Source organism: Onychostoma macrolepis, chromosome 23 (assembly GCF_012432095.1).
Source record: "Onychostoma macrolepis isolate SWU-2019 chromosome 23, ASM1243209v1, whole genome shotgun sequence".
NCBI classification, from domain to species: domain Eukaryota; kingdom Metazoa; phylum Chordata; class Actinopteri; order Cypriniformes; family Cyprinidae; genus Onychostoma; species Onychostoma macrolepis.
The window spans coordinates 19,309,863-19,330,867 of NC_081177.1; the positions used below are offsets into that span (position 1 = coordinate 19,309,863).

Below are 21,005 nucleotides of genomic sequence, written 5' to 3' on the forward strand. Positions count from 1 at the left end.
GTAAAATATAACTGATAAATCCTTGCAAATTATTTTCTCTGACAATATTGCAGCAATCAAGTCGTGTGATTTCTGTCAGCAGTTTAAAATCAGAACTAGCAATGCCAGAATCGTGAATTAATCACTCTTTTGATCTAATTGTTTAAACAGGCAAAACGTTTGAAAATTTTTCGCTAAACAAAATAAGTGCTGGATGAGGTGGATATTTAGCTACCACCCATTATAGGAATTTATAGGAACAAAACTTGCAAATGTCTTCTATCGTCTGTCGATAAAGAAGCAGCTCTTAAATGTCAGATAAAGATGATTTATATCCAAAACAGCATTAAAAAGAGCACACTTTTTTGATGAGGGCCTGTGGAAAGGCTAAAAACACCCCTGGTAATCAAACAGCTGCTGGTAGCCACTGACTTCCATAGTACGGAAAAAAAAATGTAAAATTCTTCAACAGAACAGAAGAACTAACTTCATATAGGTTTGGAACAACATGAGGGAGAGTAATTGATTATACAATTTTTATTTTTAAGTGAACTCTCCCTTTGATACGGCAGATAACAAAACTACAGTGCACACTTATAGCAAACAGAACATTACTGTCCGTTAGTGTGAATGCTAATATAGTTATTGTGTCTATGCTATAACCAGTGTTGGGGAAAGTTACTATTAAAAGTAATGCATTATAATACTGCCTTACTCCCTAAAACTAATTACGTTACTTAGTAACTTTTTTATGGAGAGTAATACGTTACATTATTTTGAGTTACTTTTTAAATCTGGGCAGGGCTTGCTTGTTTGTTTTTAATATAAAAAGTTCTTCTTTTACCAATGTAAAAGCCCTTTTCACAACAAAAGTGAAATGAATACTTGTCAGGCTGAAGGAAATGTAAATTCATGCCTGTACAGTAGAGGGCGCAGCTCACAAATTGCATGAAGAATATGACGCAGGAGAAGAAAATTCAACTAATTGGCAATAACAAAAATGAAACACGTGTGACATTTTTGCTTATTAGTATGGTTGAGTTGGATCATCGAAGGTCAGTAGCAAAGACATTGGTTAAAAAAATGGGATTAAAACAAATTATATTTGTCTAACAATATAACACATTATATTTGTAAACATCAGTAACATGTTTACACACACACACACACAATGCCTCTGCACTTACTCCCGATTTCTCTCAACATGGCAACACAAGATCTGTCAGTCAAGACATGGGAAATAGAGTAACTGGCATTATGTATTTAAAAAAGTAACTCAGATATTTCCTTCTAAATTTAGAAGTAATGCATTACTTTACTAGTTACTTGAAAAAAGTAATCTGATTACATAACTTGTAATGCGTTACCCCCAACACTGGCTATATCTATATAGTTATAGTGTCTACACTGGAATGCGACTGGTTGCATCACAATGGAAAAGCTAGAAGCTCTCTACACTGGATGTGACAAAGTGGCCGTTGCAAATTCATTTGACCTTTCTGTCAGAAGTAGTGCAAGTGCTTAGAGTATGTCAGAAACGTTTACTGTCGGGGGTCTGTCACGTCACATCCAGTGTACTATACAGCATCACTGATTATAATGAGCTTACATGGCTCTATGGAATACTTGATTCTGATTGGTCAGTTATTACATTCCGAGGTGTGTTGTTCCCCAATAACAACCATCATCATTAGCAATGCTGAATAACAATGTCTCTCATATCACACTGCCTTTGGTCACTGGCTTTAATAGGTACTGGCTTTTTTATCAGCTCACTGGAGGGGGACATTATAAGACAATAACAAAAATATTGGTCTTTTCTTTATCCAGAGCTACAGAAGACTTGGTATAGCATTATATAGTTTTTAGAGGGCCTGCTATTGCATCTTTTTTAAACCTTGAAATCTTTGGACTGCATTTAGGATTGGTACGGCCTTAAAATATTTTCTATTTGTGTTCCACAGAGAGAGAGGGAGAAAAAAAAGTGAACTATCCCTTTAAAGGAAAAAATGAAAATTCTGTCATTAATTACTCACCCTCATATCGTTCCAAACCCGTAAGACTTTCGTTCATCTTTGGAAATATACAGGTAGTAAGGACATTGTTAAAATAGTCCATGTGGCATCAGTGGTTCAACCGTCATTTTATGAAGCTACAAGAATACTTTTTTTGTGCACAAAGAAAACAAAAATAACGACTTTATTCAAAAATTTCTTCTTTTCTGTGTCAGTCAATGCAGGTTCACAAGAGTACCACGGCGCACGCATATGATGCTGCTGACGCAGGAGCCGGATGCGCTGCGACTCGTTTGTAATCAGAGGAATGCACACGCATGTGTCGTATTGTGAACGCGTGTCGAAGACTGACACGAAAGAGAAGAAATTGTTGAATGAAGTTGTTATTTTTATTTGCTTTGTGCACAGAAAGTATTCTCATAGCATTATAAAATCACGGTCAAACCACTGCTGTCACATGGACTATTTTAACAATGTCCTTATTACCTTTCTGGGCCTTGAAGGTGGTAGTTGCGTTTCTGTCTATGCAGGGTCAGCTCTCGGATTTCATCAAAAATATCTTAATTTGTGTTCCGAAGATGAACGAAGGTCTTACCGGTTTGGAACGACATGAGAGTGAGTAATTAATGATAGAATTTTAATTTTTGGATGAACTAACCCTTCCCAGATAGCACACGTACGTCTGCAAGATGTCTGTTAAAGATCTCTTGATCTGGAAAGCATCTGCTGTCTATAAACGTCTGACAGACGTCTGTAAGATGTCAGTTTTACATACATTCTAAATCATAAACATCTTAAAGACATCTAATAGACGTCTATTTGACATCTAAAAGGAGACGTCCTATAGACGTATTGCAGATGAGCAAACAGCCTAAAAAATACGTCTTGCAGATGTAAATGCAGACGTCAAATAGACGTCTCAGAGATGTACGTGTGCTATCAGGGTTTAAATCGTTTGTAGCCACATGACACCCGGCCAGTACAGAAGTCAAGGTGATGATGGATATATCAGCAGGATTCAAATCACAGTCTTGGATAAACTACATTTTTTTATTATAAATAAAGTATTGAAATCATTTAATATAGCCTACAACATAGTGGAAGAAACGTAAATGAACTCTGAAATGTATTAAATTAAATTACGATTGTCTTCTGAGAAGCTAGTTTAGACTGAACCTTGCAGATTTTTTTGGAATAGCCCTGCTAACGTTACCTGCTCTACACACTATGAAAGTGTTTAGCAAACTAGCAGACTGCTTTCAGAAATAGCTTGTACACTCACGGTTGAGACTCTACGGACTCCGCACGCGCCAGATAATTGAACGGTACAAAACCGGTGGCCACGCGCCCGTGTGAGTCGATTTTCTTCGCACTCCACCAGTCACCGGAACTGCTGACAATCTCTAACATATCACCAGCTTTGAACGACAACTCCTGGCCGTCGCGAGACTCAAAGTCCCACAGAGCCGTATAAAGAGCAGCGGCTGTCCTCTGAGGTGGCAGCGGCGCGCTCGCCGGTTGTCCGTAACGGTCAGCCTCCGTATGACCGAGCCCATCGCTGGCACAGTCACTGTCAGCTTTCACGCTGTTTTCTCCGTCAGTCGGTGAGGGTCCGTATATTCTGTCCCATAATGTCTTAAGACACGGGCAAGTTTTCCTCAAACATTCCCCCATGAGATAAAACTGTCCCCGAGACGCCTGCTAGCGGATTCCCATACGAGACTATTGATTTAGGGAACTGACATTAGAGTGAACCCTTCCGCATTTGAACCACGCCTGTGGACGACAATGACACAAGTTCAGTAGGCTAAACAGGCATACTTTATTATTTGAGGTTAATTGCTTTACAGACTAGCAGCATGCTTCCGGGCAAATTTAAACGTCAGGTTACATTATGATAAATCGGCAAACAAATGATAAAGAAACTGCAGAAACACATATACTGAAAAAATATTTTATTTACAAGAGTTATCTTAAGAATTCATCTTGTATAATTCATTGGAAGACAATTGACTTCTGACATGGATGTGATTTCTACGAAACCGATCATGAGGACACCTACCCAGGTAGTTTTGTCATATGGCTCCTGTGTTAACCACAGTGTTAATTTCAAGATTGTGTACCTGGTACAGTTATTTGTGCAGCCTGCCTTCACATAGGCTAAAGACACCCAACAGTTCGAACTTAAAATGACTGTAGTTTTCACCGTCTCAACACCTGTCCATACTGGCAGGTGAATCTTTTGTAAACATAAACTCTGACCTGAAAACATCAGACCAAATAATCTCCTGTTCCTATTACTACAGAAACGGAAATGGGCCAGATCAGCTCTAGCGCAAAATACAGTAAGTGCACTCTAAAAGACGGATATTATGACAGTAAATAACAGTGCTTGGCATCTTGATCCAATCATAATCAAGATTCGCAACCTCGAGCTACAGATAATCTGGTCCTGTCAGATTAAGGAGATGCATGTTTCTCTCCTCCACTCTCAATTAATCTTTTATCCTCTTTAAAACAAGCATTTATAATTGCACATAACTTCATTAATATAAGCAGTCAAAAAGAGAGTCAATCGTATGTGCACCATTGTCCATGCAAATCTTTTCTTCATTCTCCTTTCTGTCCCACAAAATCTTCTGTTTCAGTCCACCTCTTCTACACCTCAATGGTTTTGAAGTAGATTCTGGAGTAGATATTTTCCAGCTGACTGTGAAGGGCATGAAACGAGGGCCGTTTGGAAGCCTCCGCGTGCCAGCATTCCATCATGATGCGGTAGATGTTTGGGGGGCAGCGATTTGGACACGGTAACCTGTAACCCGACGACAGGATCTCCATCACCTCCTTATTATTCTTCCCTGTGGGACACAGAGTGTGGCACATGTATATGAGATATATACTGCTCAAAGGTTTGGGGTCTTTTTTTAATAAATGGATGATTTTATTCAGCAAGGATGCTTTAAATCGATCAAACGTGAAAGACATTTTATTTAATATAAAATATTTCTATTTCAAATAAATGCTGTTCTTTCCACAAAAATATTAAGCAGCACAACTGTTTTCGACACTCATATTAATAAAAAATGTTTCTTGCGCAGCAAATCAGCACATTAGAATGACTTCTGAAGGAACGTCGGCACTGAAGACTGGAGTAATGATGCTGAAAATTCAGCTTTGGCATCACAGGAATAAATTACATTTTAAAATACATTAAAATAGAAAATTGTTATTTTAAATTGCAATAGTATTTCACAGTATTACTATTTTTACTGTGTTTTTGATTAACTTCATCCTTAAGGAGCATAACAGACAACTCCAAACCCCAAATGGTAGTGTATATGAGAAAGAGACCCATACCATCATATGGCATCTTTCCACGCGACATCATCTCATACAGCAGCACTCCAAAAGACCAGACGTCAGATTTGACTGAGAAACGCTGGTAGAGAGCAGCTTCTGGAGCCGTCCACCGCACAGGAATCTTGGTGTTTCTACTAGCAGTATACACACTATCCTACACACACACACACACACACACAAATTACACGCTAAGATTCCATTTTATTTGCAGATTGCCAGGAGCATCTTTGACATCCAGACATTATTACCTTAATGATGCGAGCCAAACCGAAGTCAGCCACTTTACACACCAGGTCTTCTCCAACCAGGATGTTTCGAGCTGCAAGGTCTCTGTGGACAATGTGTCGATCTTCCAGATATGCCATTCCTTCTGCTATCTGACCAGCCATGTGGATCAGGTGAGCAGAGGTCAACACCTGGCCCTCCGGAGCTACAGGAAGAGATGAGAAAAAAGAGATGGAAAGAGTTGCTCATTGGGAACATCAGTGAAAGTGTCCAAATGTCTGAGATCAAACTACAAATGTGGGCTTCAAAGTATAATTGAAATCCGGAAAAAAAACAAATCTGAATTGAAATCTGGAAAAGTTTTGTAATTTGAAGTATAAGAAAAGTGAGTTAAAATTATTTCAGATTCCGCATTATTTTTAGGTCAGTTAACATTGCAATAAGGTAAGTATTGCTAATAAATGAATGACACTGATCATGTGATTCTTTGTATAGATGGTCAGATGTTCTTCCATGGAAGATCAAAATCTTTGGATTATCTCAAATCATACTGGAGAACATGATCTGGACTGTGGATTTCATGCAGCTTTGGCCGTCAAAGCAGAAGGGGAAGGTGACGATTTTCAATTCAACTTTTCAGTCAAACCATTATGTTCAAAATATAATTTCAGTTCAAGAAGTGACATTAATTCATTACGAAAATGAAACACTTTTATGTGTTTAAGTGGGAAACAACAAGCCATATTTATTTATGTTATGAAATTGCTTTACAGACGAATGATGACTTTGTGTACATTTGAACTGTAACCATAAAACACTAGAGTGACATAAAGCCATAAATGTTTGTCAGTGCGGACGTGATTGTCTGATAAGAGAACAAAATGCAATGTATGCAATGTATGAAATACCCAGACCCGTGATACATACATACATACAGTGATCTTGTGCAATATTATATACGCTATTCAAACATGCAGGTGTAGCAATAAGTGAACAAGAAAATAGATTGCAGTGACACTTACAAGCAAGATAAGATTTGAGACTTCCTTTAGTCATGAGCTCAGTGACAATGTAGACCGGCTCCCCTCGTGTGCAGAGAGCCAACAGCTCAATCAGTTTAGGATGGTGCAGGTTTTTCAGTGCATGGACCTCCTTCACAAACTCATCCAATTTTGTGTCCTCTACAGGGCAGAGTAAGAGGAGAACCGTTTGAAGTTAAAAACACATCAGGAATCACCTTTATCCATTTATATTTTTATTTAAAAATACATTTGTCTATGGACAGTGGTCCTTTTCTTAGGATATGATGCAGATCCAGATGATGGACAATGTATTGAATTTGAAACAAAATCCAAAAATTGAAATGAAAACATTTTGTAGGCAAGTACAAAATTCTAAATTTCAAAGAGAATGAAAAAACATTCAAATCTTGTTGAGTGCTGTTTCAGTTCTTCCGCGCTGAATTAACCCATGCTGACACGGCAATCAGTTAAGATTTTACTTTATGGGAAAATTTAACTTTGGGCTTACTGCTGTTTTGCCAAAATATTTTCACATCCTCATATTACAGAGAAGGCGATTAGTCACCAGAAGAGACGGACGGCAGTGCGTAAGTGTTTTAATACTCATTCTTAGCTCTGTTGTTTAAATTAATTACTTGCTGCTAGGAAAGAATAGTTCGTTTCCTACCTATTTCTATTCTGCTTTTTCGTTGTGGTTTATATTTTTGACTGCACTTACTGGTCATTATAATAACTGCCCTTTAGCTGAAACTCCTTTCCTGCACTTAAGTGCGAAGTGTTAGTTTCGATTTGAGCCATTGCCCTGCGATTGGCTGGTGGTTGTGCTAATTAAAAGCGACCACAGCTTTTTTTTTTCACTCTAGACTGTGTATTTGTTTGAGGTGTGTGCGCTGACGCGGAAGCGTCTGCGGAAGCGTTCAGCCGTCGTGTTCAGCCTCCTCGTGTGAAGGCCCGAGGAGTGTAAAGACCTGCGACTTTTTCCTGTGTAAAGACCTGCGACTTTTTCCTGTGTAAAGACCTGCGACTTTTTCCTGTGTAAAGACCTGCGACTTTTTCCTGTGCGACTTGAACCGAGCAACGACACCGAGCTACACACTTAAGTATCTTTTTTTCCTTCCTCACTCTGCTCTCCTATCCTCTTTCCTTCTACCTCTATCATGTGTCTCCAAAACATTCCGGTTCTCTCTCAGCCACGCTCTAACATCACTCGCAGACGGCAACGTAATACCGCTAACCTACGCCCTATCTCTACATCTTCCGCTACACCTCTGGCTTTCTCTGTGGGTCTCTGGAATTGTCAGTCAGCCGTCAACAAAGCTGACTTCATTTCTGCCTTTTCTTTAAAATCCACTCTCAGCATCTTGGGCTTGACTGAGACCTGGATTCGTCCAGAAGACTCAGCAACTCCAGCTGCTCTCTACTAATTTCTCTTTCTCTCATACTTGGCGTCAAGTTGGTCGGGTGGGGGTACTGGCCTGCTCGTTTCACACAATTGGAAATACTCAACCCACTCTACCCTTTGCAATTACAACTCATTTGAATGTCATGCCATTACTGTATCAGCTCCGATAAAACTCCAGATTGTGGTAATCTACCGTCCCCCTGGACAAATTCTAGCCACCTTCCTAGAGGAGCTGGACGGGTTGTCCTCTTTGTGGAGGATGGCATTCCACTCTTAGTCTTTGGTGATTTCAACATTCACCTAGACAAGCCTTATGCTACAGACTTCCACTCACTCCTAGCTTCATTTGATCTCAATCGCCTTACCACTACTAGCACGCACAAATCAGGCAACCAACTTGATTTAATTTACACACGCAATTGTACTGCAGATAACATTTTATCAGCTCTTGCTTTCCTGGGAATCGAACCCATGATCTTGGCGTTGCTAGCGCCATGCTCTACTATTTGAGCTACAGGAAAGCTAACATTCTGGTACAACCGCTACATATCTCGGACCATTTCTTCATTACATTTACACTACATTTTGCTACCCGTGTGCCGCTAACCCCTACCGGTTACTTTTAGGCGAAACCTGCGCTCCCTTTCTCCTTCCCATCTTTCCTCTGTAGTATCCTCCTCTCTTCCCTCACCTACCCATTTCTCATCTCTGGATGTAAACGCAGCTACTGAAACTTTATGCTCTACCTTAACTTCTTGTCTAGACGACATTTGTCCTCTCTCCTCTAGGTCAGCACGGACTGCCCCTTCTAACCCCTGGTTATCTGATGTTCTTCGTGAACATCGGACTAAACTCAGAGCGGCAGAGAAAATGGCACAAATCAAACAACCCGTCGGACCTGAGTAGGTATCAGTCTCTGCTCTCATCTTTCTCTGCTGATGTCCACACTGCCAAATCCTCACATTTCCACAACAAGATCAACAGCGCTCCAGACATGCGTAATCTCTTCAGAACATTTAATTCTCTCCTCTGTCCCCCTCCACCACCTCCCACCACTTCTATTACAGCTGATGACTTTGCTACTTTTTTTACAGACAAAACTAGATCGATCAGTGATCAGGTCTCACCTCCACGCACACAGGACCCCCAACCAACCACATCCACTGCTAAACCTCCCATTTTCTCCTTCTGTCCCCTGACGGAGGCTGAAGTATCCAAACTTCTCCTCTCCAACCATCCTACAACATGTCCTCTTGACCCAATCCCCTCACACCTTCTGCAAGCAATCTCTCCCACGCTCTGACCGGCACTCACACACATCATCAACACATCCCTCCTCACAGGCATCTTCCCCACTGCGTTCAAGCAGGCTCGGGTAACCCCACTGCTCAAAAAACCTACATTAAACACTTCTCTTATAGAAAACTATAGACCTGTCTCTCTCCTTCCATTCATAGCGAAAACACTTGAACGTGTTGTCTTCAACCAGGTCTCATTGTTTCTTTCACAGAACAACAAACTGGACGCTAAACAGTCAGGTTTCAGGAGTGGCCATTCAACTGAGACTGCACTTCTCTCTGTCACTGAAGCCCTGCGAATTGCAAAAGCCCATTCCAAATCATCAGTCCTCATTCTGCTGGATCTATCTGCCGCTTTGACACTGTCAATCATCAGATACTCCTCCACTCTCTCATCACTGGGCATCGCTGGAATTCCACTTCGCTGGTTTGAATCCTATCTCACTGGTAGGTCTTTCAGGGTGGCCTGGGAGGGAGGTATCCAAAGCACATACACTGGTCACTGGGGTTCCTCAGGGATCGGTTCTTGGACCCTCCTCTTCTCCATATACACTACATCACTGGGTCCCATCATACAGGCACATGGATTCTCCTACCACTGCTATGCTGATGACACACAGCTCTATCTCTTTTCAACCAGATGATCCAACGGTAGCTGCAAGGATCTCAGGTTGCCTGGCAGACATCTCGCATGGATGAAAGAACATCACCTCCAGCTCAACCTGGCAAAGACTGAGCTTCTTGTCTTTCCTGCCGCTCCAACTCTACAGCATGACATCACGATCCAGTTAGGTTCATCAACAATTACCCCATCAACTTCGGTCAGAAATCTTGGTGTAATCTTTGATGACCAGCTGACCTTCAAAGACCACATTGCAAAGACTGCTCGATCTTGCAGGTTTGCACTACACAACATCAGAAAGATCAGGCCCTTTCTGACGGAGCATGCTGCACAACTTCTTGTCCAGGCCCTTGTCATTTCTAGGCTGGACTACTGCAATGCTCTTCTGGCTGGACTTCCATCAAACACAGTCAAACCTCTACAAATGATTCAGAATGCGGCGGCACGACTGGTCTTCAAGGAACCCAAAAGAGCCCATGTTACACCTCTCTTTATCTCATTGCATTGGCTACCAATCGCAGCTCGCATCAAGTTCAAGACACTGATGCTTGCTTATAGAACAACCACAGGCTCAGCACCCGCCTACATGCACTCACTATTAAGAATCTACATCCTCCAGAAGTCTGAGATCTGCTAGTGAGCGACGCCTCGTGGTACCATCACAAAGAGGCTCAAAATCACTCTCCAGAACATTCTCGTTCACCATTCCTGGCTGGTGGAATGATCTTCCCACCCATATTCGGAGTACTGGATCCCTGTCAATCTTCAAGCAACAGCTGAAAACTCATCTCTTTCGACACTACTTGACTTCAACCTACACATAAAAAAAAAAAAAAACTCTTTCTCCTTACTTATTCCTTCCCTTGCTAGCTTGTACTTATTTAAACAATGCCTGAGACTTGGTGTTACAAGCACTTCCTTTGTCGGATTGCCTCTTCAAGATGAATCGCTTCATGTGTTCCCCAAATTGTAAGTCGCTTTGGATAAAAGCGTCTGCAAAATGACTAAATGTAAATGTAAATTACATATGTGTCCCTGGACCACAAAACCTGTCATCTGCACAATCAGCCAGATGGCAGGGTCTGATCTAAGGATCTTGAACAATCTGAGGGTGCAACAAAATCTAAATATTGAGAAAATTGCCTTTAAAGTTGTCCAAATGAAGTTCTTAGCAATGCATATTACTAATCAAAAATTAAGTTTTGATATATTTAAGGTAGGAAATTTACAAAATATCAAATCATTCATTTTGACCCATACAATGTATTGTTGGCTAATGCAAATATACCCATGCTACTTATGACTGGTTTTGTGGTCCAGGGTCATATATGTTCTTAATATATTAAAATATTTATCCATTTCAAAATGGAAATAATTTTCCTTTATCAGAATATCAGAAATTAGTGAATGTGACTTCAGTTCAGTCCTTCAGTTTGAGTGGATGTTGCAGTTTCTATGCACTAATTTCTAATGAAATTATAGGCAATTTAGTAAGAAATATTCTAATCGATTAGTAGAAATCCCCAAATTCTTTAATAAATTGGGCTTAGGTCATTAAAACTAACCAAGCCTTCCTCAGGCCAGGGTACCCTTCCGTTGTCAAGGCTTTTTACGTTTCACCACTTTTTTTCCAATCAAAAGTTACCTATATTACCAATAAGCTATTTGTTTTTATGCTTCTGTGGTAGCCTCTATATTTTATGATTCTATTTTTTCTTTCTCTAATCGAACTACTTAAAAATTTATAATTTTCCATCTTCTAAAAATGTAAATTCTTTAGGATTTCCCTATGTGCTCCATTTAACTTTCAGTCTTTTGTAATATGCTTCTATAAATGCCAGTTCCTTTTAGCAGTAATAACCTCCAGGAAGTGACATAAATACAACAGCACAAACATCATTATTAGAGACTTGATTGAATGAATTCGGTGATGTTTTCTGTTATTAGATGGGTCACATATTGTGTGGTGCCTCACCTTGTTTGAGCATCTTGATGGCCACATTCTGTTTCTTTGTGATCCAGACAGCTTCCCAGACTTCCCCAAAATGGCCCTCCCCCAGCTTCTTGAGTAGCTGAAACTCCTCCCTCGGCCGCTCCCATGGCTCCATGTCAAACAACTCTCTCTGCACGTGGACACACACACACACACACACACACACGCAACAAAGGTTACAAAAGATATTCCATGAATATCTCCCCTATATGACATGTTGCTCTAAACACAGCGTGCGGTATTGATCATAAAACCAGAGAGGCTAGAGAGTGGGTATATTTTGTTAACAGCATAAACATGAGGCAGGAGAGAAGAAAACAGAGAAGGAATGGAGGCAATTTGCATTTCTAGGTAAGTTTACTGGGAAAACAAATTCATCAGAAGACAGGTTTGGTTTTGGTGTGTTTAGAATGGAAAAAATAATCTTTGAAATGTTTGAATAGTATGACAATTTATTCAAATGCACTACATTACACATGTCAGCTTGTGCAGCTTGAAATCTGGGACCAGCAATTGACAGAAATCAAAGATTTCTCCATATATTTTACACAATAAAACAGTATGAAATGATAGTAACCGTGATTTTAACAAATAAGACCTGTTCCAACCAACCAACCAGATTTTAGAATTAGGGCTTTATGAACATTCTTATTTAGGGTAACAAAGTGCATTTACTGCTCAACTGTAACATTAAATAGTTAGTTTGTGCATATATTATTATAAATGGAAGCTTTTAAAAATTTTGTTTATGAAAATGACTATGGGGCAAGAAGACCCACACTGTAAAAAAAAAAAAAAAGTTGAGCCAATTTAAAATTTTAAGGCAACCAGCTTCAGCAGATTTTTGAGTTTTCTCAACTTGTTGTTTTAAGTTTATACAACAAAAATTTGAGAATCTCCCACAAAAATAAGTTGAGCAAACTCAAAAATCTGCTGAAGCTGGTAAAAGGTTTTTTTTAAGTTCGCTCAACTTTTTTTTTCTTTTTTTACAGTGCATGAGTAAACTAAAAGTATTTTTGAAAAAGTTGTCAGTAGTGAACAAAATCTAGTTATACATTTAGATTTATCTATAAATATAAATATTAAAAATGAATGAGCCTTCACAAATCCAAAAACAGAATTCCAATGAAAGCGATGCACATGAACTACACAATATATTTAAAAAAAGACTTGGAATTCAGATTAAATGATTCCATTTAATTGGTATTTAGATTATGATGAAAAATTATGCTGATCGAAATGTGCATCCTCTAATTAATGGATTTATAAAAAATTCATTATGATAACTAATAGATTAAATCATAAAACCACCAGCAACAATGTACCACTGGGACTGGAGGTTTTATGATTCACAGTTGTGAGGGGGAGGCAGATCTTACCCTACCTATGCTATTTTATAGTTTTTTCCTGATTTAATTAGGAGTTACCTGCTGTTATTTGATAGAAATATAGAACATAATACAATAAAACAAAAACAATAAAGCATGTTGATCCAGGAATATGTCCTTCTTGGTAAATTCAGCATGAAATGATTCAAAGACCTTAACAGGTTTTCACAGTAAATAAAAATAAGACATAATTAAGTGTTCATATCAAGTGGTCTTAGTCACAAAATACAAATCTGAAAGATGGTAAAGTTGCCCTAAATGCATAAAGTAAAAGGTGCAACAAGGTTGCCGTGCTATCCTTTTAGGAAGCAAGTGAGTGAATGGGCTTGTGTTAGTGTCTCTCAGTGGAGCTGTGTGTCCACACACTCTCTTATTCAGCCTCGGTGTCCTCCCTGAAAAGGATGAGAGAAGAGCGGACGATCACCATGAGGCCAAACCAGACAGAGCATTTCTGTGCAGAGCCGCTGATTAAGATGAAGGAGATTAGAAATCCAAAGTAATCACTGCAGGCCAACTGGTGCCATTGCCCAGGGCCACTTCTCCAGAAACAGGCCGCTTCTCTATAACGCTAATTGAATCGCTAATGCAGAACTGATACCCATAAAAAAGGATGCATATTTATGAGCCGTACTTTCATGAAGACAAAAAAAGTGTTGTCTAAAATTAAGATGTCGCTCTTGCGTGTGTGTTAAATATTAAGAGTGTCATACTTGCTGTTCACACGGCTGGTCTAAGGGGCATCCCAGACTTCTGGAGTTTTGCTGGTAGTATCTGATGAGCTCATCCAGAGTGCCAAAAGAGATCTTGTCAGACACAAAGTAAGCACCAATCGGTGAGCGATGAATACGGAAATGGAAGACGCTGTTTTCACTTCTGGCTGTGAAGGAGAGAATACAATTAATATTTTTGGAAATGTATTTTTAGAACCTTTTAACCCTGAATTTTTTGTTGAGATCGACATATTTGGTCCCAGCAGCGCCGGTGAATGTACAAATGAAGATAATAATTTATAAATGTGATATAATATAAATAAATCTCTTATTTTCTCTTAAAATGTTTCTCTGACTGAATCGAAATGAGTATATTCAGATACTGAATGCTTCTGTTTTATGACAACGTAGATATGCACTTTTCCAAAATATGACTGAAAATGAATTTTTAGAATAATAAAAAAATATATATATTACATATATACAAATTTTAGACCTTTAAATATAAGAAGTAAAGCATTTTCAGTGGAGGACTTTAGAAGAATGTTATCAAATTGGAAATGTTGTGTATAATCAATTTTGTCAAGATTAGCAAAAATTATTGAATGGCTTTGTATTTTTTGAGACCATAAATAGAATATTATGTGGTTAAAAAATTCCCGCTACTCTTCCGTGGAGACAAAAAAACGCTTAGTCAGTTGCACATGGAGGACCAATATGGTGTTACAAGCTGTGGGGTGGAAAGAGAGAGAGAGAGAGAGAGAGATGCTGGCCTGAAAGGATGGAGGATAATCCGAGAGTGGATATCTTAGGCAGAAAATAATAAGATTGATGAAGTGGAGGCTACGTTGTCATGCAGATCAGACAGAAAACGGGAGATGAGAAAGAAAGAAGATGAAAAAGGAGATGATGTATGAGAGAAAGACAAGGGAATTACGGGAGGGAAGTACTGGAGGTCTCCAGGCATTCAAATGAAAGAGTGTGTGAGAGAGAGAGAAGAAACAAGGGAACGAACCTGAGATAGTATATTCATCACTGTGGCTCTCACTGATCCTCACGAGGAAGGAGCCAGTTTTGTTCTGTGAACTCAGAAGCAGCTTCTCAGCCTTTTGTCTGTTTATATTCCCATAGTACCATCTGTAAAGCAGATGCACATAACACAGCTGAATGAATACTTCATAACCTGTCAAGACCATGTCCTGGTCATATTTCACTGGCAAAATCCAAAGAAAAAAAGGATTTACTTGTAAACATAAGTAATAATTCAATTTTTTCATTACTGTAATATGTAAAAATAGTCATTTTCAAATAGTCATTTATTCATGTGTTAATTAATGCTGATAATATATCAGCATATATAATAGAAATAAAACCAGGAGCAATGTGCATAAATGCGCATAATATCATAAAATGAATCTTTATGATATTATTCTGAAATATGAATATTTCCATGTTGACAGATAAAAGCAAACACAGCACATTTACTATCTACTGCACGTACAATTGTGAACTATCAGCTGAAATATTAATAATACAATCATTAATAATGCATGTTTAGGACCGTAATTAGTCTTTTTTTACATTAGAGTAATTGGATTGCATTACTAAGCGCAGTGAGGAATGAACAACATGCATTTCATTGTAATTATTTGCTGACACGTTATTATTGTTAGTCCTGTTGCTATTATGTCAGCTAACAATTTGAGTAATATGAGTACTGTAGTGTAAAATGCTTGAAATTGCTGTATGAACATCTATATCTGCCATTTATTTTTTCACATTTTACCAGTAATATTTCATAATGACAAATATACCGAGATATTTTACATGAAATATGGTATAATAAAAAAAAAAAAAAAAAAAAGTGAGAGGAAGAAACGGCTCATATTTTGCCCACATTAACCACGTTCAGCTTCTCACAGTAAATACTGTGGCGTCATGCAAAGTGTTGCCATGTTAAATATGGGTGCGGCAGGTGCACATGCTTGTTTAGCACAATCCCATGGTGCTTCAGTTTCAGTGAAACTCCGGGAGTTGACAGGTGCACCAGAGGCCGAACACACACTATGACACAACAACCCCGTTACCTGTCAACACTATTTAGGAGATCTTTATGGTGAGGACAAATGACTGACCCCGTTAACAGAAGTAAACGATACAGCGCAAATAAAAGAAAACAGCGCACAGCCCTTTGTTCACATGGACAATGATAAACCCCGTTGTGAATTAAATGAGACAGTGCAGGTATATGAACATTCCTTGGCTGAGCTCATGTACAACCAACTGCTTCTGTGATTTCAAAACAGTAAGGTTAGGTTTTGACCTATTGACCTTATTGTTACAGTGTGAATTAAACAGTGGCTTTCAGAATCTATTTAAAAAATATTAACACATTTTTAATGTCATTCAGTCTAATTTAAAGGTAATTTTCAAAATACAGTCTGTCAGGGTTTGTCATGCACAACCTTTGGGACCACTAGTCGATTGACTTTAATAAACGGGTTTTGAAGATACATTAAAGATAACTAAATATATAATAAAGACATACATAATGACAGTACCTACAGTTTATGGATGTAGCAGATTGAAACCTTTGTCAAAACATATGTAGCTATATTTGTATAATTTGTTCAAAGTTAATTAGGTTCAAACGTTAAATAGGTGGTTCTGACTCCCCTAAAACGACCATATTTACACCCTATAATTGGGGGATCTTAAACCTGAAATAATTTTTATGGTTGCCTATATAAACAAACAAAATCAAATGTTAATGAAAATCTAAAATGCAATGTTTGTGTAGCGGTAGAAAATATTAGTCCAGTATGAAAACAATAAAAGTCAAAGGAAAGTTGAACTATTATAGAGAAACAAAAGTACAAGTATGTAGCCCTACATCAAGCTCTTCATTCTTATGGTCTGCACTAAATTAGAAAAGAGTGATAATTTTCCATAAAATATGTGACCCTGGACCACAAAACCAGTCATAAGTGGCCAGGGTATATTTGCAGCAATAGCCAACAATACATTGTATGGATCAAAATTATCGATTTTTCTTTTATGCCAAAAATGATTAAATAAAGATCATGTTCTCTGAAGATATTTCGTAAATTTCTTACCATAAATATATCAAAACTTAAATTTTGATTAGTAATATGCTTTGCTAAGAACTTCATTTGGACAATGTTAAAGGCGATTTTCTCAGTATTTCGATTTTTTTACACCCTCAGATTCCAGATTTTCAATAGGCTAGTTGCTTATTTATTCAGCTTTCAGATAATGTTTGTGGTTCTAATTCAAAATAGACATAGGCTATCACTAGAAAGTAAATAAATCTATTGATTGGCAGGATTTACCTGTAGTTAGCGAATTCATCCTGTACTAGGGCCACATAATTAGCAGGGACCAATCCGGACTCCAGGGACCCCGTCAGCTTCTTGGCAAGTACATAATCTCCCCTCTTTTCTATGACAGACAGTTTGTCCCCTTCTTTCACCGTCAGCTCTTCCTCACTGCGGGCTTCGAAGTCGAAGAGCGCCGCGTACAGCTGCGCCGGTTTCCTCTTAGGAGCCGGGACCCGGATATCACCCGAAACCGTGCGGATCTCGGCCGGTCGAGCCGTGTTCGGATAGTAAAACTCGGGCCATATGCAGTCCCACAGCGTCTTCAGACAGGGCATACAGCTGCGACAACACTTCTCCATCCCAGCCCTCGCTTTCCACGGACTCCAGGGTAGCCAGAATATTTGGCAGCTGTCCACCAAGCGAAACGGTTGAAGAAATTGAAAATAAAAGCGGTGTGTGGGTCCCTCACCGATGATGACCGACCTTCCGTAGCGATTCTATACCGGGATCCCCTTTGTTGAGCAAACGCGCTGGCCGCGATCATAGCGGAGGATCAGGTGAAACCGGTTCTGTTTCGGGATGGATCACATAGGTATGCGGAAAAGACATGTCGGATAGTTCAATGAGACATTAAGACGAGGAGAGGATGTTGTGGTTGAAGTACCTTGAAGATCTTCTTTTCATCTAAATCCAGGCTCTACTCGTGCATAACGCCCCTCTTCTCTCATGATAACCGGTGCAGTGCGCCGCAGCATTTGGTGCCTCGATCCGCTCCGGAGCAAAACGCTTCGCAGTGTGTGAACTTGGCTGCGAGCGAGCCGTTTCTCCTGTAGTGCGATCATCTGTTCACTAGGCGAGCGCACTCTTGGAGCTGGAAACCATTATTTGTTTATTTTTAGATTCGCCTCTAATCATAAAATTCTTACATCTCCGCAAATGTTTGCGTTTATTAAAATTTGTGCACGCTCATTTTAGTGCATATAATTGTGAATAAGCAAAAAAACCCCACACTATTCTGGCCTATTAGTTTTTAACACACGCACACACACGTTTATAATTATACACTACGGGGACTTTTAGTTTACATGATGTAGCCATATTGTTTTTAAATTGCTGTGCTAATTAATGTACTAAACCGGTGGTGCACCTCAAATATTAGGGGCCCGCCCATGAGCTGTGACGTCAAACACTGGCGTTTGTATCACTTTTTACTATTATTTTGGGCTGTTTAGCTCTTTAATGATTTTCTGTTTATTTTGCGTATTCTGAGCTATATTTGCTGAATGACTTCTAGGTTTCTGTCATTTAAAAAATATAGGCTAACGAGGTTATTAGCTATAAATCACTCACTAAATATATTTTGGCGACACAAAATGAAAGGAAGGAGATTCTACAATAGAGCTGTTCTAAAACTTTAGTATGACAGGAAGGCAGGTAGACTGTCTTTATGCACAGGAACCAATAACCAACGTTTGAGCGCGTGTTCCCGTGATACATTGTTTCCCGCGCTCGTGATTTCTGTGTAAATATATTTAGGTCAAATCTTATCTGAGCGTCATTAAAATGTCTTTGTAAAGTAAACACACTGTAAAATTGCCACCTTGATGCGACTGTAATGTATATTGGCTTAAACGGTGGGATATAGAGGCTATGTGATCCTGGCTGGCTGTGAAAATCCAGCTGAAGTCATTATTATTATTATTGTGATTTACTGTTTTCTACATAAAATCATCTTGCAAAGGGTAAAGAACATCCTGTGAAAATGTAACCTTGATATCTTCAATATTGATTTGAGTAAGGCCATGTCAAAGATTGAAATCATATACATCACATAGGCTACATTGTGAAGTAAATAATATCTTTTACAATATGCAATATAAATTGCTCAACCCTCATATCAGGCCAGTAATAGTAAATAATAACTTTTATAACATGCAATATAATTTACTCAACCCCTCCAAACTAGGCCAGTGCTTAACCCTATCCCTGCATTTGTGAACCACACAAGCATTAAAAGCCTTCCAAGTGGGCCATAATAATAAAAATCAAGATGCCTAAATAAACTGACAACTATGCACAAGAGGAAATGGCTTAGTATTTGAATATAGTCATGGACCACGGGGGATCAACGAGACTGAGAACTACTGATTAGGTTCTTTTTATGAAGCCATTTTCATCATTAGGACCAATTTAAGCAGTTTCAGGTTTTACTTAGTTAGCAAAACCTGACCTACACAAACACAAACACAGACAAATACATTGATGCTGATTCAAATCAGTTTTTCCTTAGGGAAAAGAAAAGAAATACAGCTGCCGGGTTTGATATATAGCACACTGTTTTATTAGTATATTTAGCTTTGTGACGTACAGCTTGGGAGAAAAAAAAGTCACAATGTCATGTCAGTGACATTTTAGCAGTGACATCCCACTGAAGAAAGCTTCATCTCAAATCATTGGTTTTCATTAATGATAGTGATATGTTAGGAGCCGCCCATGCTTGTTTGCATTAAACAACAAAAATGGATTTTTTTTTCATTTTCATTCAATCTTTCAGTTTCTTCACATATGTATCAACACTTTTCTAAAGAATTAAAATATTTAGCCACATGTACTGAAAAAGTATTCACTGTTATATATATATATATAACACAATAAATATAAAAAAAAAAGATTTATTTCGTATATATTATGGTATTAAAGTGGGAAATGGGTTGCCGATAGGACTTCTTTTTCAAATATAAAACAGCAATCATTTACCTGAGGTTTTTACTCTGCTGTTCTTGGACTCTAATACTTGATGTCTGCACCCGACGAAGGGTGTGATAATGGCTTTTAAACATTAAGGAACAGACGGCCGTGTTGTCCCTAATGGTCAGAGGAAAAGATTCATTTACAACAAGCCTTCTTCATTTTGTGTATCTGTTGACAGCAGTTAAAGAATGTGATTGGGGTCAGTGATGGGGGTCTCCCAGACAAAAACACGGTCTTGTCTTACTGTAAATGCATGGAAAATTGCTGCAAGTCCCATTTCCCTTCACTATAAAGAAATCAGATCAAATTAAGCAGTGCTTGAACAGAAGAAGGGAAAGCATTTGGAATTAAAAACAACAACAAAAAAGAAAGAGAATCTCAAAAATCTGTACATGTAAACATCACACTTCCACTGAGTCCAAAATGAGAAGGAAAGAGACAGTTTCACATTGGTATTAGGTACATATCAAAACCAGAGCCGACGTCAGCAGCTCCTTATACAGGAGAAATCAGGAGGAAACAGAGACGGGATGGTAAAGGTCCAAAGCACCAACAAATTAGAAAAGAGAACAGACTAAAACAGGGAACCACATGAACTTGAATGCAGCTGTACACCACTGTGGTAGAAAAATAAAAGTCAAGTCGTTTTTTTTCTTCTTTCATTTCTTTCTTTCTTCTTTTTTTTTTTTTTTTTTTCCAGAGCTATACATCTGATCAAACCAGAGCATTTTTCTGAAGTTGTGTAGTTTAGCAGCAACCATAACCAGCGTCACACCTGAATGCAAAGCCTGAACCCGTATAGGACCGTCAATGTGTTTGTGTGTGATGTCTTTGACAGTTGGCCTGTTAATATCACAGTAGATTGCGGTGCTGATTGAACAAAAAAAAAAAAGACACCT

General features: G+C 38.7%; 2 protein-coding genes and 1 long non-coding RNA gene across 3 annotated transcripts in view; 1 reads left to right on the plus strand and 2 right to left on the minus strand.

The window, feature by feature from the left end:
- ptk6b (PTK6 protein tyrosine kinase 6b) overlaps positions 1-3,810 on the minus strand; it is a 9,442-nt gene extending 5,632 nt beyond the window's left edge. The window contains exon 1 of the mRNA XM_058764131.1: positions 3,277-3,810. Within this exon, the coding sequence (XP_058620114.1) occupies positions 3,277-3,668 (392 nt within the window). The 5' untranslated portion in view covers positions 3,669-3,810. The remainder of the gene's footprint in view (positions 1-3,276) is intronic.
- The window catches only part of LOC131532459 (uncharacterized), an 18,356-nt gene extending 13,127 nt beyond the window's left edge, over positions 1-5,229 (plus strand). Inside the window, exons 2-4 of the long non-coding RNA XR_009268906.1 lie at positions 4,301-4,339; positions 4,643-4,903; positions 5,093-5,229. This is a non-coding gene — a long non-coding RNA (uncharacterized LOC131532459). The remainder of the gene's footprint in view (positions 1-4,300; positions 4,340-4,642; positions 4,904-5,092) is intronic.
- srms (src-related kinase lacking C-terminal regulatory tyrosine and N-terminal myristylation sites) lies at positions 3,933-19,519 on the minus strand. The gene is made up of 8 exons (XM_058764132.1): positions 17,368-19,519; positions 15,030-15,151; positions 14,015-14,181; positions 11,899-12,046; positions 6,602-6,760; positions 5,603-5,784; positions 5,352-5,508; positions 3,933-4,852 (listed from the first exon to the last, which is right to left on the minus strand). The coding sequence occupies exons 1-8, from the start codon at positions 17,712-17,714 to the stop codon at positions 4,653-4,655; spliced, it is 1,482 nt and encodes a 493-aa protein (XP_058620115.1). The 5' UTR covers positions 17,715-19,519; the 3' UTR covers positions 3,933-4,652.
- Positions 19,520-21,005: the final 1,486 nt, after the last annotated feature.